A 22059-nucleotide genomic window follows, 5' to 3' on the forward strand; every position below is an offset into this window, starting at 1 on the left:
GGCGCCAGCAACCCAAATCTGTGACCTGGAAGGTCATGACGTGCCTCATCGATGGAGATATGTTTCGTCTATCTGTATATGTGTGGAAATTTACTGTGTATCTATATCTTAGCCAATGAGAATCATTCAACGTGTAAGCAATGATGTAGATTAGACCTTGAAAATGGTATAACTGCTGTGATTGTTGTAACTGGAAGAGGGCGGCCTACGAACTCCTGAGTCTTGAAGCTGACTTCTGCTGATGAAATGGCAAACTATGTTTAGTAAAACTTTCTTTACTTTTTTATAATTCTGACTCCGGGTCTTCATTCTACATATCTGGTTCTGGGTCCTTTAACTGTTAACCCCTAACACTATGTTCTGATAAATTGGTAATTTTCACTGTCACTGTTGTGTACAAAGTATTGGAGTCTACGTGTTCGGGTACCTCATTATATTGTTTAGATATGTAGACTTACGTAGTCTAACAAAATCTACTGTTTTTTACTTACATATTTTAAAGAAACCATGCGCTTTAAAAGCATGGCTTGTTTCAGTGCTACGTTGTTTGAATAAAATATATAAACAAAGAGAGAGTCTTGCAAAGTAAACTTCAAATCTCAAATCAAGTAGAATTTACTCCACAAACTATAATTGGCCAAGTTAAATTCTTTGTTAATTTGACCTAACTTGGTTAATTTCATACATGTGAGAGTGCAAAAATTTGACAAAAAGAAGTAGATTTTTTTTCAGTGAAGAACTAGGCCTTGAACACTAGTACATTCGCACGTAAACTGGGACTCAAGACACACACATACATTTGAACACTTGAGCTCTCTTAATTGTTGCTATAAATCTAACTGACATGCCAGAAATGGTTTGATCTTTCTCCAGGACACCCGGATATTATGTGTATAAATATGGCCCACCTTCATTCAACAGAAATGATAATCTTATGGTGTAACACCAGCTCTCTTCACCAAATCTTCCTCTGATATTCTGAAGGTAAGGATTTAAAAACCAAAGTGAGTTCTTGATCTCTGTAAATGTTTGAGAGGCAAATGCAGTGACCATCGTTATTGTATTTTTTGTTTGTCAGTTATTTGACTTGTTTGGTTTACCGCCATTGGGTTAGCATTGGCTTTACTTTTGTAATCCTGTGGAAATAAACCCCTAAACGTTTGCAGTAGCCGTGTTCTTTTATCTTTTAGGGTCACATCTATCACTATAAGCTTAGGCTTTGAGAATGTTGAGAGAGCTTTCGAGATCTCCAGAGCTGCAAGACTTGTGAGAGTTGAAGCTATACCGTACCTTTTGTGTGTTGGGTTTGATTTGTTTTCCTTTTGCTATGATTTGATCTTAGTTCTGTCTGACATTTCAACATCGCTTGTCAGACAGAAATGGTATTAGTGTTGAAATTGTTTTATTCTTTTATGTTAATAAATGCACTGACAACCAGACTATGTCCTCCACTTATTGAGCCGGTCGTGACAATGTTGTCTTTGCGCTTGGCCCCGATCATGGCAAATGACCCATTTAACTTAAAAACTCTGTAATTTTCACTGTCACTGTTGTTCACAAAGTACACTGTAAAAAAATATTTTTTGGTTAAGTAAATACTAGTGAAAAAACATTTACTTGAAAAAGTTAGTTCAGGCAAGAATTAAAAAAACTAAGTAAATTCCATATCAGTACTTATTTCAAGCGAGTATAAATGAAAGTGTAATATCAACTCAATAAAATTAAGTAAAAATTACTCAACTTTTCTGATACTGATGTTCCCATCATGCACTGGACCTTGAATAATTAATGAGGTTAATTTTTCACTGGTTTCCAGCTGTATTTACACTGTTTTATCATTGATTTTGGTTTTCAGTATTAGTAAATTGCCATTTTGTGACATTTCGAGTAAATTTTTTGCTTAAAACGACACATTCAAACACAAAAACGATCCATCAAATGTTACCACCATTGTGTATTGTCTACCAAGCATTGAGGTGTTTACATTCACTTAAGGCTTAAAGTCTGACATGATGTATATATAAATTACTTAGATGATCTAAGTAAAGAACATACTATAAATGACTAATAAAATTCAAGATAATTGTTTTAGTGAAATGTAATACAAAGGCAAAGGAAATCGATATTAATCAACCTTTTACAAGCCGAGTTAAAATTACTTATTTTTTGTAAAGTTTACTTAATTCCACATTCCAAGTAAATTTAACTTAAAGATTTCTAATTAAAGCTACTGATAAATATGTTTAGGTTTTTACTTGGCAAATCTTTGTAAATTTACTAGCATTTTCTGAGTGAGATCGTTTAGCAAGGTTTTTTCAAGTAAATCCTACTCCAAATTGTTTTACAGTGTACTGGAGTCTACATTTGACCTCTCATTAATTGTTGACCTCTCTTATTTGTTGCTATAAATCTAACTAATATGCCAGAAATGGTTTGATCTTTCTCCAGGATACCCGGGTGTTATTGCCGGATACTATGTGTATAAATATGGCCCACCTTCATTCAACAGATATGATAATCTTATGGTGTAACACCGGCTCTGGTTCTTCACCAAATCTTCCTCTGAGACTCTGAAGGTAAGGATTTAAAAACCAAAGTGAGTTCTGCATTGATGTTGTTCCTGAAGTGTTTTTGTGTTTAAATGCATTGAGGATCTCAGTGTGCAGGCAGACATTTAACTTTTCCTGCTTATTCATTTCAGGTTCATCATGGCAATGCTAATAAGCTGTCTGCTTCTCTTCATGATCTTCTCCATGGGGAATACAGAAGGTAACCAACACATTTATTTGTAAAAACCCTTTCTATTTAAAAACATCTTGAAAATGTAGAATATTCCAGTGACTAATATTTGCATGATTAATGAGGGGTTTACCGTGTATATAAAGTACATTTTCAGCACATAATCATAAAAACATAAAATAAGCTGCATAAATAAAAAGTAAAACATTATTTGCAGTGAATGTTACAAGAAATGATAATAGACTGGGTGCAATTGATTTAGACAGATGCCCCGCCACATGGACGCAATATGGACTCCGATGCTATAAGTTCATTTCTCATCCGACTAACTGGATCACAGCACAGGTAATGTGTTACAAAACGATTTAGTCACACTTTAAATTAGGTGTCTTTAACTAACATCTATAATCTATGAACACAATAGATGTATTGTCAAGTAATTCATTTAAAAATGATTGTCTGGTGAAGTAAATACTACAGAATAAAACTCATGTAATTTAGTAATTAACATTTAGAAAAAATGTAAAGTAAATTATATATTATTCAAGCATGTAAATATCAAGAATATAAAATTAAGTAAAACCCACTCAACTTTTATAATCCTTGTTCCAATAATAAATAAGGTTGATTTTTCACTGTTTTCCACTGCTTTTGTTAGATTTAGTAATGATTTGTTTTCAAAATAACACAATCACTCAAAAACGATCTATTGAATGTTAAAGTCATTGTGTATTGTGTAGTTTTGACGTGTTCAGGTGCTATACTTTTATTATATAGATACAGTATGTAATCCATTCAATATCTATTGTATTATTTATTTAGATGTTTCTAAGCATACATTTTAAACGTGCGTTTTAATTCGGTGTTATATCGTCTTAAAAATTTAATTTGTGGTTAGTCAAGTAGATGTTACTTAATTACTTGTATTTAATATATGTGAAATTAAATAAGTTAAATATTATGAAGTAATGTTTAATTAATTACTTCAATGTCAAACAAATTTTAAGTGCAATAGTGAGTAGAGTTTACTTGATAATAACAGGTTAGTTGTACAGAGCAGTCTCAGAAAAAGTTACTTAAAATGTGTTAGTGCAAATTGTTACGAGGATTTTATCAAGACAAGCCATTGTTTTCAGTGATATTACACTGTAAAAAAATTATTTTCAAGATTTGTTACCACAACATATTTTCTTTTGTCAAATCAACTTTATAATCATTTATTTAGTTGAGATGACTTATTATTTTGAGTTTCTGATGGTTAAATTAATCTCCTTCATTGTATTAACTCACTTTTTCCAGTTCAATGAACTTAAAATTAAGGCAACCAGGTTACAACTTTAAGTTATACAAACAATATTTTTTTACAGTGCAGTAATCACAACATTTTTTCTTTTGTCATATCAACTTAAATAATTTATTTAGTTCAGATAACATATAATTTTGAGTTTCTGGTGATTAAATCATTCTCCTTCACCGTATTAACTCACTTTTTCCAGTTCAATCAACTTAAAATTAAGGCAACCAGGTTTGTATTGAAGGTGGACTGGTTCTTAGGTATACTTGGCCATCGCCATGGTGTGTCGGTAAGGACACGGAGACAGAAATCCATTTAAATTACTTTAATGTCCATCAAGTTCACTGGTTACATTGGATTGAGTGGTAACTTAGGTGCTTGCGTTTATATTTGTGTGGTCTAAACAAAGGAAAGAAGAAATAACTTGCGTAAATCACATGAGTCTAGAATAACATAACATATGTAAAGCACAAAGCACTATAATACAATAAACATAGATAGTGTGCATCATTATACTTATTAGATTCATGAACCTAGCTATACATGCCTCTGCATAGATCAATATACATTGAGTGTACATTTGACAGATTCATCATGCACATAATAATCTAACATTTCTATTGGGCCATATGCCACAATGGCCTGAACAGGTTAACATTACACTATTCAAAATAAATGTATTCGGTTTAGGCACTTCTGTTTCTACGAAAGTTCGATTGGGCAGAGCCGCGGGTCTTACGTGATTCATTTTATCATATAAACAACTCAGAGGCTAGTCTTGATCAGCAGCAACAACAGCGATATATATATAAGATAAATAAACACTTACTTCTAGTCATTAACGCACACGACTCAAGCAGGAATTAGGAAGGAAACAACACGCGAACCATCTCTTAATGATGAAGCAAAACGAAACTAAAAGTTCTGCACACGGTCACCTGACCAATGCTGTGGTTTGATTGGCTGCCCGTCAGCATGATCGGGGCATGACAACGTGATCGGAGCATGATCACTATGTCGCTTGTTGGTGTATTTGCTGAATGGATAATAAAGCCTTCCAGCAGATGGCGCCACTAACCTCCTCTTCTACAGCCGCCCCTACATTTGCTTGGCAAATGTACTTTCCATTTCCTTTGTTAGTCTGGTTTAGGGTCATCATCTGGGATAGCAGGTAGTGTGATGAGACGAGACACTGGTCGATGGTAGTGCTTGTTCTTTACCTTGATCTCCGCAGAACGGACCCGGCCATCCGATCCGGGATATGTGGTTATTACCTCGCCGACAGGCCACATAGCACGAGGAAGTTGGTGGTCTACTACCATAACGACAGTCCCAGGTGTGAGGTTGCTGCATTCACTCATCCATTTTTGACGTGTTTGCAGCGTGGGTAAGTAATTCTTGATAAAGCTTGTCCAAAACTGATCTGCCAATATTTGTGAGTGCCGCCATCTTCTCCGACTAAGAATTTCGGATTCTGGGTAAATCACCTGTGGTAACGAGGCATCTGGCCGCCCCATCAACAGGTAGTTCGGGGTCACCGGATCTGGATCCGCTACATCGGAAGAGACATACCCCAGTGGTTTTGCATTGAGTATACCCTCAACTTCAATAAGGAATGTTCGGAGGACTTCCTCTATAAGGATCTGAGATCCTACTACGGTATGTAGGGCAGTTTTAACTGAACGGATCTCGCGCTCCCACATACCTCCGAAATGTGGGGCGTTTGGGGGGTTATACCGGAACTGTATCCTTTGCTTCGCTAATTGGGTTTGGAGATGTGGGCTCATGGACTTGAAACTTGACTGTAGCTCTTTATCACCTCCTCGAAAATTAGTGCCTTGATCCGCTAGGATTTCGGAGGGAGTTCCACGTCGAGCAACCATGCGCCTAAGAGCCATCAAAAAGGAGTCTGTATCCATGTTACTAAGTAGATCTAAGTGGACACAGCGGGTGGTCATGCACTTAAAAATGATTCCCCACCTCTTTTCATTGCTCCTTCCTCGTTTTACCTGAAATGGGCCAAAACAATCTACCCCTGTAGAAAAGAAGGCCGGTTTCAGCAGGCGGACTCTGGCGGGAGGAAGTTCTGCCATCTTTGGAATATTAGGTTTGGCTCTCCATCTTTGGCATTCAACGCAGGAATGTTGATGGCGCTTTATTGCTTCTCTCCCTCTGAGGATCCAGTAATATCTTCGCATTTCTGCAAATACCCTTTCTGGACCGGGATGACAGAGTTTGGTGTCGAATTGCTTAATGAGGAGGCGAGTTATAGGATGTTTTGGGTCCAAGACTATGGGATGTACAGTATTGTAACTTAAGTGGGTAACTTGACGTAGTCGTCCTCCTACCCGGATGAGTGCAGTCGTTTCGTCTAACTCTGGTGACAATGTGAGCAAACGACTAGATGAAGGGATTGGCTTACCAGTTGTAAGAGCTTGATATTCTGTTGGGAAACTGTCTAATTGGGCTCTCCTTAATAGGTTTGTTTCGGCTTGCTGGTACTCCGATGTTCCTGGGTCACCTGTTTTTCCCGCCGCCTCATGCATGGATCTAGAGGTAGCTTCCAGGAGTTCCTCAAAGGTTGAGAACTGAGTCGCATCTGGCAGTGGTGTTACAGGATCGTCGCAGGTTGCAGTGAGGCCACAAAACTTTGCTTTACGAAGCTCAGAAGAGTCCTCATTCAGTCCAATGGCAGGACTTTCTGGCCATGATTCAGGTGGTTGGTAAAGGAAGTCTGGCCCCTTACACCATCGATTGGGTTGGGTTAGTTCAAGCAAGGTTCTGCCACGTGTAATGTCATCTGCAGCATTCCTTTCTGAATCCACATACCGCCAACAGTGACCTTCAGTAAGTTCCTGTATCTCCGTTACTCTGGTTCCTACAAAAACTTTGAATCTGCAGGACTCCGATTTCAGCCAGGTGAGTACTGTTGTTGAGTCACTCCACAAGAATGTGCTCCCGATTTCCAGTGAGAGCTCATTATGAAGTAGCTTGGCCAGCTGTGCTCCAGTAAGGGCGGCGCATAGTTCAAGCCTAGGTATGGATTGTTGCCTTTTTGGAGATACTCTGGATCTGGCATGGACGAATGCCAGCTCAACTTGACCTTGGTGTTCAGTACGGAGGTATGCTACTGACCCATAGGCTGCCTCAGAGGCGTCACAGAAGATGTGAAGTTCTCGTTCCACCTCTGGGACATCTAGTGTGGCTGACACATAACACCGGGGTATAATGATGAGTGGTAGGTGTTCCAGTTCTGCTTCCCATTTTTGCCAGGCCTGCAGCAGCTCAGAAGGAAGGAGGGGGTCATCCCATTCTCGTTCTTTCTCCCACAATTGTCTTACTAGAATTTTGGCTCTAGTTGTGAAAGGTATCATGTAACCCAAGGGGTCGTACTGGCTGGCGAGGACCCGGTATATGTTTCTCATCGTTACCTCATGGTAGGATAAAGGACGATGGCGGTAATGTAGGGTGTCTGGTACGCAATGCCAGTTTAATCCCAGGGTCATTTCTTGAGGGTCTGATTGACTGCGGGAAATCCACAACTCTGTGTTTTCTGATCTAGCCTCTTTGGGGAGATGGTTAATCACTGAGGCCTCATTGCTTGCCCATTGGCGGATTTCAAACCCACCTGAAGCCAGTAGGGACCTTAGTCCATCGATTATCTCACGGGCTTCAACTGAGGATGCGGTGCTCTGTAAACAGTTGTCAACATAAAAGCAGCGTTCAACTGATTGTCGTATTTTATCACCCTGCTGGCAATGGGTGAAAACGTGTCGCTGCACTGCAAATGTCGCACAACAGGGGCTACAGGTTGTTCCAAATGGAAGGACCTGCCACTCGTACACATCCGGTGGGATCCCAGGCTTTAGGTCCCGCCACAAGAACCTTAGAAGGGGTTTGTCTTTGGGGAGCAAGCGAATCTGGTGGAACATCCCCTTTATGTCTCCACTGATTGCTACTCGATGTTCTCTAAAGCGGATTAACACTCCAAGAAGAGAGGGGCCCAGTGTAGGTCCGGGTAATAACTGCTTGTTTAAATTGTCCCCATTGAAGGTGTACGAGCAGTTGAATACCACTCTATGTTTCCCATTGTGGGTCACAATATGGTGTGGCAGATACCATGATTCGGTTGACTGGGCTGCCTTTTGAGGTGGTATTTTAGTGGCGTAGCCAGCTTTCTCCAGTCTTTGGATCTCTTCTTGATACTTGTTAGCTAATGTCAGGTCCTTGGCTAACCGACGTTCAGTGTTACGGAGGTGGCCCATCACAGCATCCTTTGGAGCATGTAACAGAGGCATTGTTTTAACTCTCAAAAGTGGAGTGGCGTATCGTTCAATTCCATCTACTTCCACTCGCACTGTTTGTGTCTCCAGCATGTTCAGTGCTTCTTGGTCTTGTTGTGACCTGATCACCGTCTTTTCACTGCGATAAGGAAGGGTGTCCATCTGCCATAACCTTTCAACTTGATGAAACAATTCTGCAGAAGGTGAACAATTAGACGTGAACAGACACTGCGAGACTGGGAGTTGATCCTGAAGATGTTTGGAGGGGCCCTGCAAGGTCCAGCCGAGACGGGTTCTGACAGCGGCTGGGCCACCAGGTGGGCCCAATCGCACTGGCTCAATTGGGGTTATGAGCTCAGTATGATCTGAACCGATAAGCAGTAGGGGACAAGCTTTGACCAGAGGTGGTATTGGTATGCCTCTGAGGTGTCTGTACCTATCCTGCAGGGTATTCACGGGGTAGTTGTATTCTGCTAGCCCAAATTCATCTGCTGTAAAGGCCCCTTCAATGTTGAACTTTTCTCTTGGGTTATTCGGGGTGGATAAACTAAAGTTCACCGAAGTACCATGCAATGTCCTGATGTCTTGATGCACTGTCCGTAAATTCAATTGCTCTGGTCTACCCTTTAAGCCGAGGTGTTGTGCAGCTGTGGCGAGCAAAATGGTGCGCTCTGATCCATCATCAAGCACAGCAAATGTTTCTAAAGTTTTGTGCTGGTGATGGATGGTAACTTTCACTACTTTCAGAAACACTTTCCCGCCACATCGAGGTTGGTCCAAGAATAAAGTTTCTGTGGTGGAGTTGTACAGGCTATTGCTCTCACTGGTAACCTCATCCTTCCTTTGGTTAATGTTGTGGAGTATGGAGAGGTGTTTGGCTTGGCAAAGGTGGCAAGGCCTCTTCAGGTCACAATCTTTGGCCATGTGGGAGCGTGCACATTTCCAGCACCGTTTATTGTCTTTGATCCAGCCAACCATTTGCTCTTTGGTTAATGCTGTGAATGTGGTACATTGGCTAAGGTAATGTTCTGCACTACAGTACGGACAGATGGCTTTGGGCTTGGTGGGTACTTTGGGATGAACTGCCTTGGGTTTGGTTACTGTTTCTGTAACTTGTCTTTGTTCCCCGCCATGAAGTATGGTGGTATGTTTGTTTTGTCCCCGAATTACTACCCGTTGATCTCGTTTTGTGGTTCTTATCTCATCAGTTGGGTCAAATTCCATACAGTTAGCTTCTAGCTGCAGCCAATCTGCAAACTCGAGGAGGGAGAACTTAGACTTATCTGGATTTCTCTTAAGGTGATGCCTCCTGAATTGAGTTTGTTGTGAACGAGGAAGACGATTCAGAAGACGTTTCACATTTGACCCACTGTGCAGTTCTTCAATCCCGTCCTCCTTTAGGGCTTTGAGCATGCCGACTATTGCTTGAACTCTGAGGGAAAAGTCGTCGAATGCCTGCTCTCATCACCAGCACGGATAGGTGGCAGGCTCTCTAAAGTCTCTATTTCCTTCAGTACGAACTGGTAGGGACGACCATACCTTCTGTCAAGGGCTTGCAGGGCGTTAGTGTAAGGCGTGACTGACTCTGCATGTGCTAACACTAACCTGTGACCATTCGGCACCTTCACATGCTTAAGAAGGATTGAGTACTTATAATGCTCTGATAATTGTGGATGAAGCAGGTTGTCCAGAGCAATTCTAAGTTCCACGTACTGGGCTCGGTCTTCTTTAATGAAATCTGGGAAGGTTGGGCCTTCTACTGTTGGAACCCAGTATGATGATAAGGGATGGGGGGTGTAGGGTACAGCCTCAGCTCTAAGCTGAGATGTTGTAGCTGGGTACACAGTTTTTGGCATTGGCTCAGACTCTGAAGCAAACTGACTATGTACTGGAAAGGTCTCTGGGGCTGATACTTGATAAAATGGAAGCTGGGTTGTCCGACTCAGTCTCTGTTCAGGGTGAGGAGGCAATGGTTTCATCCAGGGCTCTTCTCTGTTGTACACTCGGGTTCTGGTTGGGTCTGACCGAGAACTGCAATATGGCGAGGCGTACTGGTGTGCCGAAAGGGTACTCTCTCTGCTCACAGGAGGTGGTGACTGGAAATGAGTGTCCCTGATTTGTGTTTTCCTCAATACTTGTGAAAGCTCCTCAAAGAAAGGGGTTTGGGGTTTGGCAGGCTGTGGCCAAGAATGACGGTTTGAGCAGACATCATCAGGGCTAACATCGGATTTCAACTGTCCCTTCTCCACTGATTTCAGGATCTGGGCTCTAGGTGTCTGATGTCGGGATGATGCTTGTGAGGAGTGAGTAGATGCTTGAGGAGTGCTGTGTAGCAGGACTTTCTCCAAGAGTTCTGTTTGACGCCTAGCTGTCTCGCTCTGTTGTCTGTTAATTTCCATTATTTGCAGCATAAAATCCTCAGAAGATCCAGCTATTCCAAATGGGTGGTGAGATGAGATGGGAGTTGAAGTCACCATTACCTTCTCTTTAGGTCTAACAGCCTGTCCTGACGGGTTCTCAGCATAGTCAACCACATAGTCATCTAGGTAGACAGGCCTCTGAATTGCTCTTTTTGGACGTCGGGATGAGGCAGGGGCAGACTTTGACATCGCCGACTCTGGGGTTGCCATGGTAATGACCCGGCTCCGGCTCGAAGGACCAATTTTGTATTGAAGGTGGACTGGTTCTTAGGTATACTTGGCCATCGCCATGGTGTGTCGGTAAGGACACGGAGACAGAAATCCATTTAAATTACTTTAATGTCCATCAAGTTCACTGGTTACATTGGATTGAGTGGTAACTTAGGTGCTTGCGTTTATATTTGTGTGGTCTAAACAAAGGAAAGAAGAAATAACTTGCGTAAATCACATGAGTCTAGAATAACATAACATATGTAAAGCACAAAGCACTATAATACAATAAACATAGATAGTGTGCATCATTATACTTATTAGATTCATGAACCTAGCTATACATGCCTCTGCATAGATCAATATACATTGAGTGTACATTTGACAGATTCATCATGCACATAATAATCTAACATTTCTATTGGGCCATATGCCACAATGGCCTGAACAGGTTAACATTACACTATTCAAAATAAATGTATTCGGTTTAGGCACTTCTGTTTCTACGAAAGTTCGATTGGGCAGAGCCGCGGGTCTTACGTGATTCATTTTATCATATAAACAACTCAGAGGCTAGTCTTGATCAGCAGCAACAACAGCGATATATATATAAGATAAATAAACACTTACTTCTAGTCATTAACGCACACGACTCAAGCAGGAATTAGGAAGGAAACAACACGCGAACCATCTCTTAATGATGAAGCAAAACGAAACTAAAAGTTCTGCACACGGTCACCTGACCAATGCTGTGGTTTGATTGGCTGCCCGTCAGCATGATCGGGGCATGACAACGTGATCGGAGCATGATCACTATGTCGCTTGTTGGTGTATTTGCTGAATGGATAATAAAGCCTTCCAGCAGATGGCGCCACTAACCTCCTCTTCTACAAGGTTACTTACTTTAAGTTACACCAACAATATTTTTTACACTGTATTTAAAGACACTATAAAGTGGGAATGCAATTTTTTTCTGCAATTAAATAGTACAGAAAACTGAGCAAACAATGTTACTGAGCAAAAGACCATGTTTGCAAATGTCTAAAATGTCGTCACTTTTGCTTTATGTTAAAAAAAAATGATTTTGTGTTGAAAATAAAAATTCTGTCTCTTTAGAGAAACTGTCAGAGTCTTGGTGCGAATCTCGCATCTGTGCATAATAAACTGGAAAATAAATTCCTGCTGAGTCTGTTGCCTTCTCCTTCCACACGTACTTGGATTGGTGCAAATGATGCTGTACAAGTAAGTTCAATTGTGTTTTTAAACTACTATTTCTGCTTTAAACAGTAAAGGCAAAGTTTCTAATGAAGTTTTCAAATAGTGCACTCTTTTATTCCCTCTCTTCACTCTTTAGGTAGGACACTGGTTGTGGAGTGATGGATCTGTGTTTTTGTATACCCACTGGTGCTCTGGAGAACCCAGCATTCAGCGTCCCGAGAACTGTTTGGAGATCAACTTTACCTGTAAGACTGCAGTCTGATTTTTTAAATACTTTTAGTTATAATTTACAATCCTACAATTTTACATCATAAAGTAACACGAAATGACTCAATTTAGATTTCACAAAGTGCTTCAAGTTAAATATTAAATTTTATTTTGATTCTAACAACACTATAATCATCAAAATAACTTGTTTCATTATTCCACAGCTGACCGTTGCTGGAACAATGAGCCCTGTTCACACTCATTATCCTATATCTGTGTTAAGGACCTGTCAGACTGTCTTGCTGATCCACAGTTACTTTGATTGAACTATCTTTCTTATATTATCTTTAAAAAAAATGTTATTCTGAAATCAAATCTCTTCTAAACTTTAATCTGTTTTCAATATCTTGTCTGAAACACTCCTCAAATTAATAAAAGCATTGAAAAAAGCTAATTGTCAATCAAATTCATGTATGTAAAAATATAAGTTTAATGTGTAGCAAAGGTTTGAATCTGGTTATTATGGTTATTAGAGGAACATGCAGGTTGGACACCCCTATATAGCATAGTGTATGTTGATGATAAAACAACTAGAACTGGAGTAATATATTTAGCCATTAATAATGTCGCTTCTATGAAGCACTAACCGGAAGTGACGATCGGCGAGGGAGTCTGTTCAAGTTCAGGCTCAGGTTACTGGATGCGAACGACGAAACCGAGTTCTCCGATGTTGACGAACATGCTTACGATGGCCCACGGGCATATAATTATGAGCCTCCTAGATTATGGGGCGCCGTTTGTGAAGCGGCTCACGCTGAAAATAACAACAACATTTTGTCACATTTAGCTCCAAACTATGTTTAAAGTCCCCGTGAAATCAAAATTGAACCTATTTACTTTGTTAGCGCATATTACTAGTCTTGTGGTGAACAATTAATCCGTGCAAGTAAATATATATTTAAAAAATGTTTTACCTTAGTAATCTTTAATCAAAATCTGAAAAGTTACTTCCGGTCTGGAACGTTTTCTTTTTCTGATGACGTAGGTTTCACAGTTTGGGTGGGGAAACGCTTAACCACTCCCCTCAAACCGTTAGTTTGCTATGAGCGAGAGATGGAGAGGAGGAGCGCTAGAGTAAAACCCTGCCCTCTGTTCAATATTCCGTTTCACTTGGAAATACGTCACAGCACTTGAGAAAAATCGTTTGCAACTTCCGGTTCACGGGGACTTTAAAAAACTGCCCAGATAGCAAACTGACATTGAATCAACGTGGAAATATGACATCGAAACAACGTTGATCTGACATTATTTTGCTCATCGAATTAACGTTGAACCAACGTCAGACGCGTCATTCTTTCAAAACTAACGGAAAATCAACTTGAAATCAACGCGTTGTTTCAACGTTATGAAAGCAAACCAATTTTTGATTTTCATTTAGCTTTGAAGAATGACGCGTCTGACGTTGGTTCAACGTTAATTCGATGAGCAAAATCAACGTCGTTTCAATGTCATGAGAGACGTTGTTTCCACGTTGATTCAATGTCAGTTTGCTGTCTGGGTGGTATGAATTTTTGACGGTCACTTTTTAGCACATTTACATCCATATTTGTCAACTTAGAGATATTTTAAATAGTTAAATCTAAATATTAAATCTAAATCTAAATGTTAAATATAAATACAAATATTAAATCTAAATGTAAATGTTAAATCTAAATATAAGTGTTAAATATAAATGCTAAATCTAAATATAAATGTTAAATCTAAATATAAATGTTTAACCTAAAACCTAAGTCATTTCGATCTATGACATAGAACACACAGTTATAACCTGCTTATGTTTTTTAAACTTTATTGTGTCTGAATGTGTTTTTTAAATCTTTATATAGGCTTCAAAATGTATAAATTTTGAATTAACTTGTAAAGATTATCTTGCTAGACAAAACGTGTTTTTTGCGATTTTCCAAAAGTCTATGGGGAAAATGCATTGCTTTTCGATCGAGGGAACCCATGCGCCGCTAGCTTCCGAGTTGTCCTACAAAGTGACGTCATCGCTTCGGCACTCTATTGTGCTTCACAAGTATGAGTAGACATTTCGTATGTGGTAACTCTTGGTTCCTAAACTACATAGAAACTATTAATAGATTACACACATTTGCACATCTGAAATCAACTGAGTAACAAATCAAAATGTATAGGCCTAACACCAAAGAGAAAATATAGGCTACATAACCAGAATTCAATGAAACATATCAACACAATCACTTTAACTAAACAAACCAGAAGAGGAACTTACATGTTCAACCACGCAACAATTCCACACAAAGCACGCATGAATGAATGAATGAATGGGAAGACGGTTACAAACAGGCTGAGACTGAAGCGAGATTAGCTAGCTAGTGACAACAGGTGATCTCATCAAGACTAAAACAAGTGGAAATATAGCTACAACATGCAACTTTTCCAACTTATGCTTCTGTATCTTAAACATAGGTTCATCAGCGACTTCATTACCTTTCTCTGCGTCGTGTACTGGAAGTGGAAGGCAAACAAAGCAGATGATGAAAAACTATAAACAAATGAAACTGTAACAGCAGCATTTGACCACTAGAGGGATGAGTACGCACCATGTAATTGTATTCTACTAAGCGCCACCTAGTGTCCTACTCAGGAAATTACATTTTTCCAGATTTACGGCAATTTACATTATGAAAAATATGAAACAGAATTCGGTTTAAAAATAAATTGGAGGATTATTCAGAAATGACTCTTTATTAATATTGTTGCATATATGGCAACTGACAGTCGTGAAGATACAAAACCTTTGCAAATGATTTGTTTCAAACCAGAATGTTGATGTCAGTATGCAAAACAGAACAAATGGTGTACACTAAAAAACGCTGGATTATTTTTAACCCAATATTTTTAAGTGAGTAAATTTTAATTAATTTCAATAAAACAAAATTCTGTCTTGGTTGTGCTACTGATACAAGACAACAAATTATTGTAAATTATTATTGTAAAATTGTAAGACAAAGTAATTGCTTAATGTATTCATGTCGATGTGCACTCTGGGAGTCAGCATAATACACAGTAGTAAACATCTCAATTGAAATTATTTAATTATTGAAAATAGTCATTCATAAGACATTTTTTTAGGGTCACCGCTGTTGATTCTTCACCTGATCTTCCATTAGTCTCCTCCTCTTGTGGATCTGATGTCATAAACCAGAAGAATGACAGTAGCCACGCCCACCACAGCAGAGAGGACCAATCGGATCACAGCTTCAATAGAACCACAGCTGTGAACTTCTAAACAAACAATGATAAATAGTGATTTTAGTGAGCAGACATTAGTCTGTTTCAGGAACTCCAAACTGCACAATCACATAAATATGGTAAAAACAGGGATGTTGAAAGCAAAAATAAAACTATGGGAGATGTATTTAGGGCATACAAAGTGTGATTCAACAGGAACTTTCAATTTATGAAAAATAAATAAATAAATATGATGAGTGGTGGTGTACCTGCACATGTGTGTCTGCAGAGTGTGTTGATGTCCAGATGTGTGGTCTGGTTGCTGATGGGATTGTTCAGCACACAGCTGTAGGTGTTTTTATCCTGATATTCCACCTCCAGAGGTAGAGAGAGACTGATGCTGAGATCACACACACTGATGCTGGACAATACACTCATTCCTGCGTACCAGGACAGAGTCACATCACACACACTCAACACTGATGATGAACACACCACTGAACATGATGATGAACATCGTGAAGAGTTACTGATGATGACAGGAACAGGCAGACGAGCTGAGAAATATTAGAATAAATCATTATCCCTACTAAGATCATCTACTATTATTATTTTACTTTCCTTAAAACTAAAACTGCATTATGTACTTATTATTTTTCCTTCCATCTCATATTTGTTTTATCCTACCATGTCCCTTCATGGGCTCTGTACCATCTAGTTGTGATTTCATGAATTATTATCACGATTATTTTTCTATTTGTATGTAATTTAAGAAACAGAAAAAAATACTATAGAAATACAGTCATTTAAAAAAAGAGAGAATTTGGCATAATCCTTCAAAATTATAGCTGAATTGTTAATTTTACACAGTTTGAGAACCATTTAAAATATAAACTAAAATTACTAAAAAAACGAAAGTTAAACTCACAATAGACAGTGAGCTTGAAACTCTTGCTCAGATTTCTGGTCATCAGTAGTGTATAAACTCCAGTGTGTTCAGTTGTGGTGTTTGTGATGGTCAGAGATCCAGTTTGATCGTCCAGCTTCAGTCTGTCTCTGAATCTCCCATCAGGAACATCTTCATATACAGTCATTCTGTCGGCCATTACATCGATTTTAGCAATTAAAGTGTTTTCATCACCAAACCTCCACAAAATCACATCTTCATCCATCATTTCAGTGAGATCAGAGTTTAGAGAGACTGAATCTCCCTCCGTCACCGACACTGACTTCACTGCAAACACTTCTGGAGAACACACAGATTTAACCATGAAAAACTCATTGCCTTTGTATTTAGAGATTCTGAATCATTTGTTTACTCCAGACAGATGACATTTTAGAAGAACATCTGCCTCAAGATCGTGAACTAGTTGTATCTTTGCTTTGAATATTTTACAGGGATATTCAGATAGGCTACGAAGAGTGTGTGTTTCTGATTGAATCTGTGTATAATTTGATGATCTGTGAAGAAAGACCTGAATTTAAAGTAATTAAAGTAAGTATCAGGAAATAACAAATGTAAATCCCTCATATGGGCTCTATGCACGGCGGTATTTCCGGTGAAGCCTTAGGGATGCTTGATAACTTCCGCCGATCATAGAGTCCAATGCAATACCGAGAATTTATATTGAATTTTATACTCCATGGTTATACTAATGAAACGTTAGTCACAAAAACAGATAAAACAGACACCCATCGTTGTGTTTATGCTTCTTTTTAAAATTATATTAAATAAACATAACTATATATAAAATTACATCTAAACGTATGTACGTTTCGTTTCAAAGACGGGAGGACAGTAAATATTGAAGACTCTGCCATAATCCCGTTTTCTCCGGTTTTCCTCCGCTTTAATCTACACAACCGGAAATGGACGAGCATCCTTGCGTCAAATGCGGAACTTATGCGTGCATAGCCTATAGCCCATTACCCTGTATGGAAAGCAAAGCACAAACTAAATCAGTAAAAAAAAAAAAAGATATAAATCACTCACCAAACCGTTGCCACAAACACACGCTGAACAAAACGCCGACATGAACCATTTTCATTGAGCACTGCAACATTATAATGAAAATATGACAGAAGTGTGATATAATAGTGTGTGTGTGGACCCTCCCCCATCAGGACAAGAGACCACACACACTAGATATTACTTTCTTAATATACAGCATTTATCAAGACTCACTTAATATAACTTTCTGTAACAGGCAGTTATTAAAATGATTATACGTTTACAGAATTCATCTTTTATTTTTTTGTGCAGTATTTCTTAGAATATAAAGGAAATAGGAAATAAACACTCTCTATACCCACAAACTGACACACACACACACACACACACACACACACACACACACACACACACACACACACACACACACACACACACACACACACACACATCAGTGTGCCTAACAATAACACACACAGGTTTTCCACTCATCGGGTCAATCTTCATCTCTTAAACGAGACCGCAGCAGTTTCACTTTGACACACACACACACACACACACACACACACACACACACACACACACACACACACACACACACACACACACACACACACACACACACTGAATCGTGTTCATTCTCTGAGCTAGAAAAAAACTGCTGTTTGTCTGTTTAAATAGCATAGGCTATAGTTTTTTTAAAAGTTTAATTTGATCTTGTAATTAGTTCTAGTCCGACACACTCAAGCTTGTTTGCACATCAGTTGTGAACATTTGTCTTTCTCACTGAAGCTGGATTTCCATGCTTTCTATAGCAAATACATATATGCAAGTAATGCATGAACTGAAAATGTGCATTTTGGGGGTGAATGAGTGTAAATTCATCATCACACAGATGAAGTTACTCAATTAATTTCTTCCTAATTCATTACAATAGTTTAAGTTTGTGCAGGGCTCATGTTATGGAGTTCCAAAGGTTGGGGGAGGAGCCTATTCCTTCAGTGCTGTCAAGTGTCAATCATCATTTGGAGCTCATATATCAGTATTATTGAGATATCCACTGCAGAACCAGCAGTTTCAGACCAGCAGACACAGGCTGTAGTATCCAGCTGCTACAATATATCCTGAAATAATATATCCCGAAATATCTCGACACAGGACAGACGTGAGGGGCGGAGCTTATAGTGTTGCCTATATTCATGTCATTTTTGTTTTATTTAATATTTAATTGATAGGTATACTAACATTTTTAAATAACAATACTTTTAAATGAAGCCACTTTCAGTTCATAAGATATCATGACATCGCGTGACGCATCATCAACACACTCCTTCTTCTTCTTCTGTTTGTGTGTGTGTTGTATGACGGATGGAGTTTAGCGCCCCCTACAGGACTACTACAGTCAGCATGAAGTTCAGTTCTTCTGGACGATCTTGTGTTTTTACAGACATGTCAGAATCAAAATGTTACGTAAGTAAATAAATAAATAATCATAGAATAAAGTGTTTGAAATATATGTATAATATTTTTTATTTTTATTAATCTGTTCTGTAAAGACTATAACAGTAAATGCTCTGCACTGTGATTTCAGTAAACATGATTGTTTTTTGTTTTTTGTTTTTTTTATCACGCAAAAAAAATGACAGAACAGTGTGTTTTTATATTAATCTGGTTGTGGATTTAAGTTGTTAAACAATGAATGTGATCTTATGATCTTATTATATAGGTGTCTTCAATAATGCTCAGTTATCACTAAATTAATCACTTAATTATCTCATTAACTTTAACACTCTTGAGTGTTAATTTAACACTCATATCTGCATCATATCTTTTATCTGAACGCAGGTGAAGGTGATTTACTACTAATCAAAGAACTGGCTTTACTTGATTTAGATAGGCATTACAATGGGCTCTATGCACGGCGTTATTTCCGGTGAAGGATTAAAGGGTTAGTTCACCCAAAAATGAAAATTAAGTCATTAACCCTTTCATGCATAGTGGTCACTACAGTGGACAGCTATTTAAAAAGCATTTTCTTGAATTTGCAAGGGTTTTGATGGGAAAGTTGCACATCAATCTCTTCGGTGGACCCTGGTGCATCATCCTATGCATTGCAACAAAGTTATAAGCCATTGAGTTTTGATTTTTTCCCCCCCCTCCAAACCAAGATGGCCAATGGCCAGTCAGACATGCCAAGGTGCTCCGGAATATCCACCCATTCCTTCTATCCTAGGAAACGCTTGTAGGTAAAAAAAATATTGCAGCATCAAGCAGTATCTAATGAGTCATATCACAGTAAAATTTTCCAAGTTTTGATTTTAGATTGGGAGAAAAATCTGATAAATCACCTGTCCACTATAGTGGACCTCATGCATCAATGGCTATATTTAAGCTACAATTTATACTTATACTGTGAATATTGTTTTTGAAAATACTTAATCTGCAGTAACTTTTTTTGACGGTAAATAAATGTAGTTGTATTATTAGAATGTAATTTTCATTGACGTCTAAAAAAGTTATGTAATTACATAATTTGTGACTTGTAATCCATTTTACTCATTTTCAATCTCATACTCATACTCACTCATTTCATCAAAAAGTAATCTAATTACATAATGCATTACTTCTTAGATCAAAAAATATCTGTTTACCTATGTTTCTTTACTCGTTACATCAAAAAGTAATCTGATTACACAATGCATGTTACTTGTAATGCATTACTTGTTAGATCAAAATTAATCTGATTATGTAATGCATGTTACTTGTAATGCATTGTTAGATCAAAAAGTAATTTGATTAAATAATGCATGTTACTTGTAGTACATTACTTGTTAGATCAAAAAGTAATCTGATTATATAATGCATGTTACTTGTAATGCGTTTCTTTATTCGTAACAACAAAATGTAATCTGATTACGTAATGCACAATACTTGTAATTAATTGTTAGATCAAAAAGTAATCTGAGTAGGTAATACATATTATTTGTAATACATTACTTTACTCGAAACATTAAAACAAATCTGATTATGTAATGCATGTTACCTCTAACACATTACTTTACTTGTAACATCAACTAAATAATCTGAATGCGTTATGCCTGGCCCAACACGGCTCATTTCAGATGAGATTTAAAAAAAAATGTATCACTGGGTTTTCTCAGAAGAGGGGCTATGCTAGAAATGTGTCCATCTCTAACATAATCAGAATTATCAGCTAATAAGGGTAAATTGACATACTCTGGCACACTGGAGGGAGCATCTGAGTGTTTCCACAATTGTACATTGACAGGCTGTAGACATTTCTGATGGAATCACATCATCATGTTCTGATATCCAAGATACACGAAGTGCAACTTGCAGGTCAATTGCCTTTGCAATATTTCGGATTTATATATATTTTTTCATATATTTTATAGTTTTCACATGATTTGATGTAATTGTATTGATTAGTTTGTTAAATACACATAATTTATCTGTTTGATTACTGTATTATGTTTAATACAGTATCTCTTCAGTTTAAACTATAAATGCATGCTGTCCACTCAAGTGGACATCTGAAAATCTCTTCGAAAAATTTGTTTAAAAAAAAAAATCAAATCAAATCTTGTTTTTCATGCCCTAAGGGCAATAAAAACACAAAGGAAAAAAATCCTGACTGAGGTTATCATAATTCATGCATGAAAGGGTCTCACCCCCATGCTGTACCAACCCCGTAAGACCTTCGTTCGTCTTCGTAACACAAATGAAGATATTTTTGATTAAATTTGAGAGCTGTAGGCTATAACTACCACATTGGCTCCTAAAGGACTGCCTCTTGACGGCCCAGAAAGTCAATGAAGAAAATGTTTAAATATCCCAAGTGACTACCGTGGCTCAACTATATGTTTATCAAGCGACGATAATACTTTTTGTGCGAAAAAACAAACAAAAATAATGATTTTGACTATTCCTTTTCTTCCTTGTAGGCCAGAAACGAGACTTCCTTAGATTTCCACGACGCATGCGCGTTTCTGGCATAAATTAAATTTATAGCAGTTAAAAAGAAGTTACTTAACCGGGCTTTTAACTTGAGACAGAGAAGTTCAAGGATTTAATTCATTATATTACTCTCCACATTAAGTGTGATAGGTAAAAATAAAGTGATATCAGTTCATAAAGTTATAATAACATTAGACCGTTTCCCGGGAGGTACACATAACGTTACTTACAAAAATAAGTAATCAATGAAATAAATTAATTCAGCAAATACATGTTGTACTAAAATGTAAATGTTTGACGATAAATATATTATTATTATTATTAGAATTTATTAGGATTAACCCCTTGAGATGCATCATCTCGTTTTCGAGGGGGTCCTTACAGTGAAACAATTAGAACTAACAAAAACATAACAAAATTACAATTTACAATACATCAAACAAGACACCAACAATACACAAAAAAGAAAGAAAAAAAAGAAAGAAAGAAAAAGAAAACAATGCA

General features: G+C 38.0%; 3 protein-coding genes across 6 annotated transcripts; 1 reads left to right on the forward strand and 2 right to left on the reverse strand.

Moving 5' to 3' along the window:
- The first annotated feature begins 2452 nt into the window (after positions 1 to 2452).
- Positions 2453 to 12835, forward strand: LOC148995710 (galactose-specific lectin nattectin-like). 4 transcript variants are annotated; one of them, XM_089121676.1, is made up of 6 exons: positions 2453 to 2596; positions 2702 to 2769; positions 2957 to 3084; positions 12063 to 12188; positions 12301 to 12409; positions 12596 to 12835. In XM_089121676.1, the coding sequence occupies exons 2-6, from the start codon at positions 2709 to 2711 to the stop codon at positions 12691 to 12693; spliced, it is 522 nt and encodes a 173-aa protein (XP_088977802.1). In that variant the 5' UTR covers positions 2453 to 2596; positions 2702 to 2708; the 3' UTR covers positions 12694 to 12835. The 4 variants fall into 4 exon arrangements, with proteins under 4 accessions (XP_088977802.1, XP_088977804.1, XP_088977801.1 ...); XM_089121678.1 differs by having other exon boundaries at positions 3002 to 3084; XM_089121675.1 differs by having other exon boundaries at positions 2453 to 2576.
- On the reverse strand, positions 4344 to 9729 carry LOC120469224 (uncharacterized). Its single transcript, XM_089120545.1, has 2 exons — positions 4863 to 9729; positions 4344 to 4432 (listed from the first exon to the last, which is right to left on the reverse strand). The coding sequence occupies exon 1, from the start codon at positions 9727 to 9729 to the stop codon at positions 5170 to 5172; it is 4560 nt and encodes a 1519-aa protein (XP_088976671.1). The 3' UTR covers positions 4344 to 4432; positions 4863 to 5169.
- A 2295-nt stretch (positions 12836 to 15130) lies between the features above and the next one.
- LOC120486624 (uncharacterized) lies at positions 15131 to 17828 on the reverse strand. Its single transcript, XM_089121722.1, has 4 exons — positions 17620 to 17828; positions 16555 to 16872; positions 15896 to 16183; positions 15131 to 15680 (listed from the first exon to the last, which is right to left on the reverse strand). Exons 1-4 carry the CDS (start codon positions 17687 to 17689, stop codon positions 15562 to 15564), a joined length of 795 nt encoding a protein of 264 aa, XP_088977848.1. The 5' UTR covers positions 17690 to 17828; the 3' UTR covers positions 15131 to 15561.
- Positions 17829 to 22059: the final 4231 nt, after the last annotated feature.

Source organism: Pimephales promelas, chromosome 2, assembly GCF_988280905.1.
Source record: "Pimephales promelas chromosome 2, fPimPro1.hap1.1, whole genome shotgun sequence".
In the NCBI taxonomy this organism is placed as follows: Eukaryota; Metazoa; Chordata; class Actinopteri; order Cypriniformes; family Leuciscidae; genus Pimephales; species Pimephales promelas.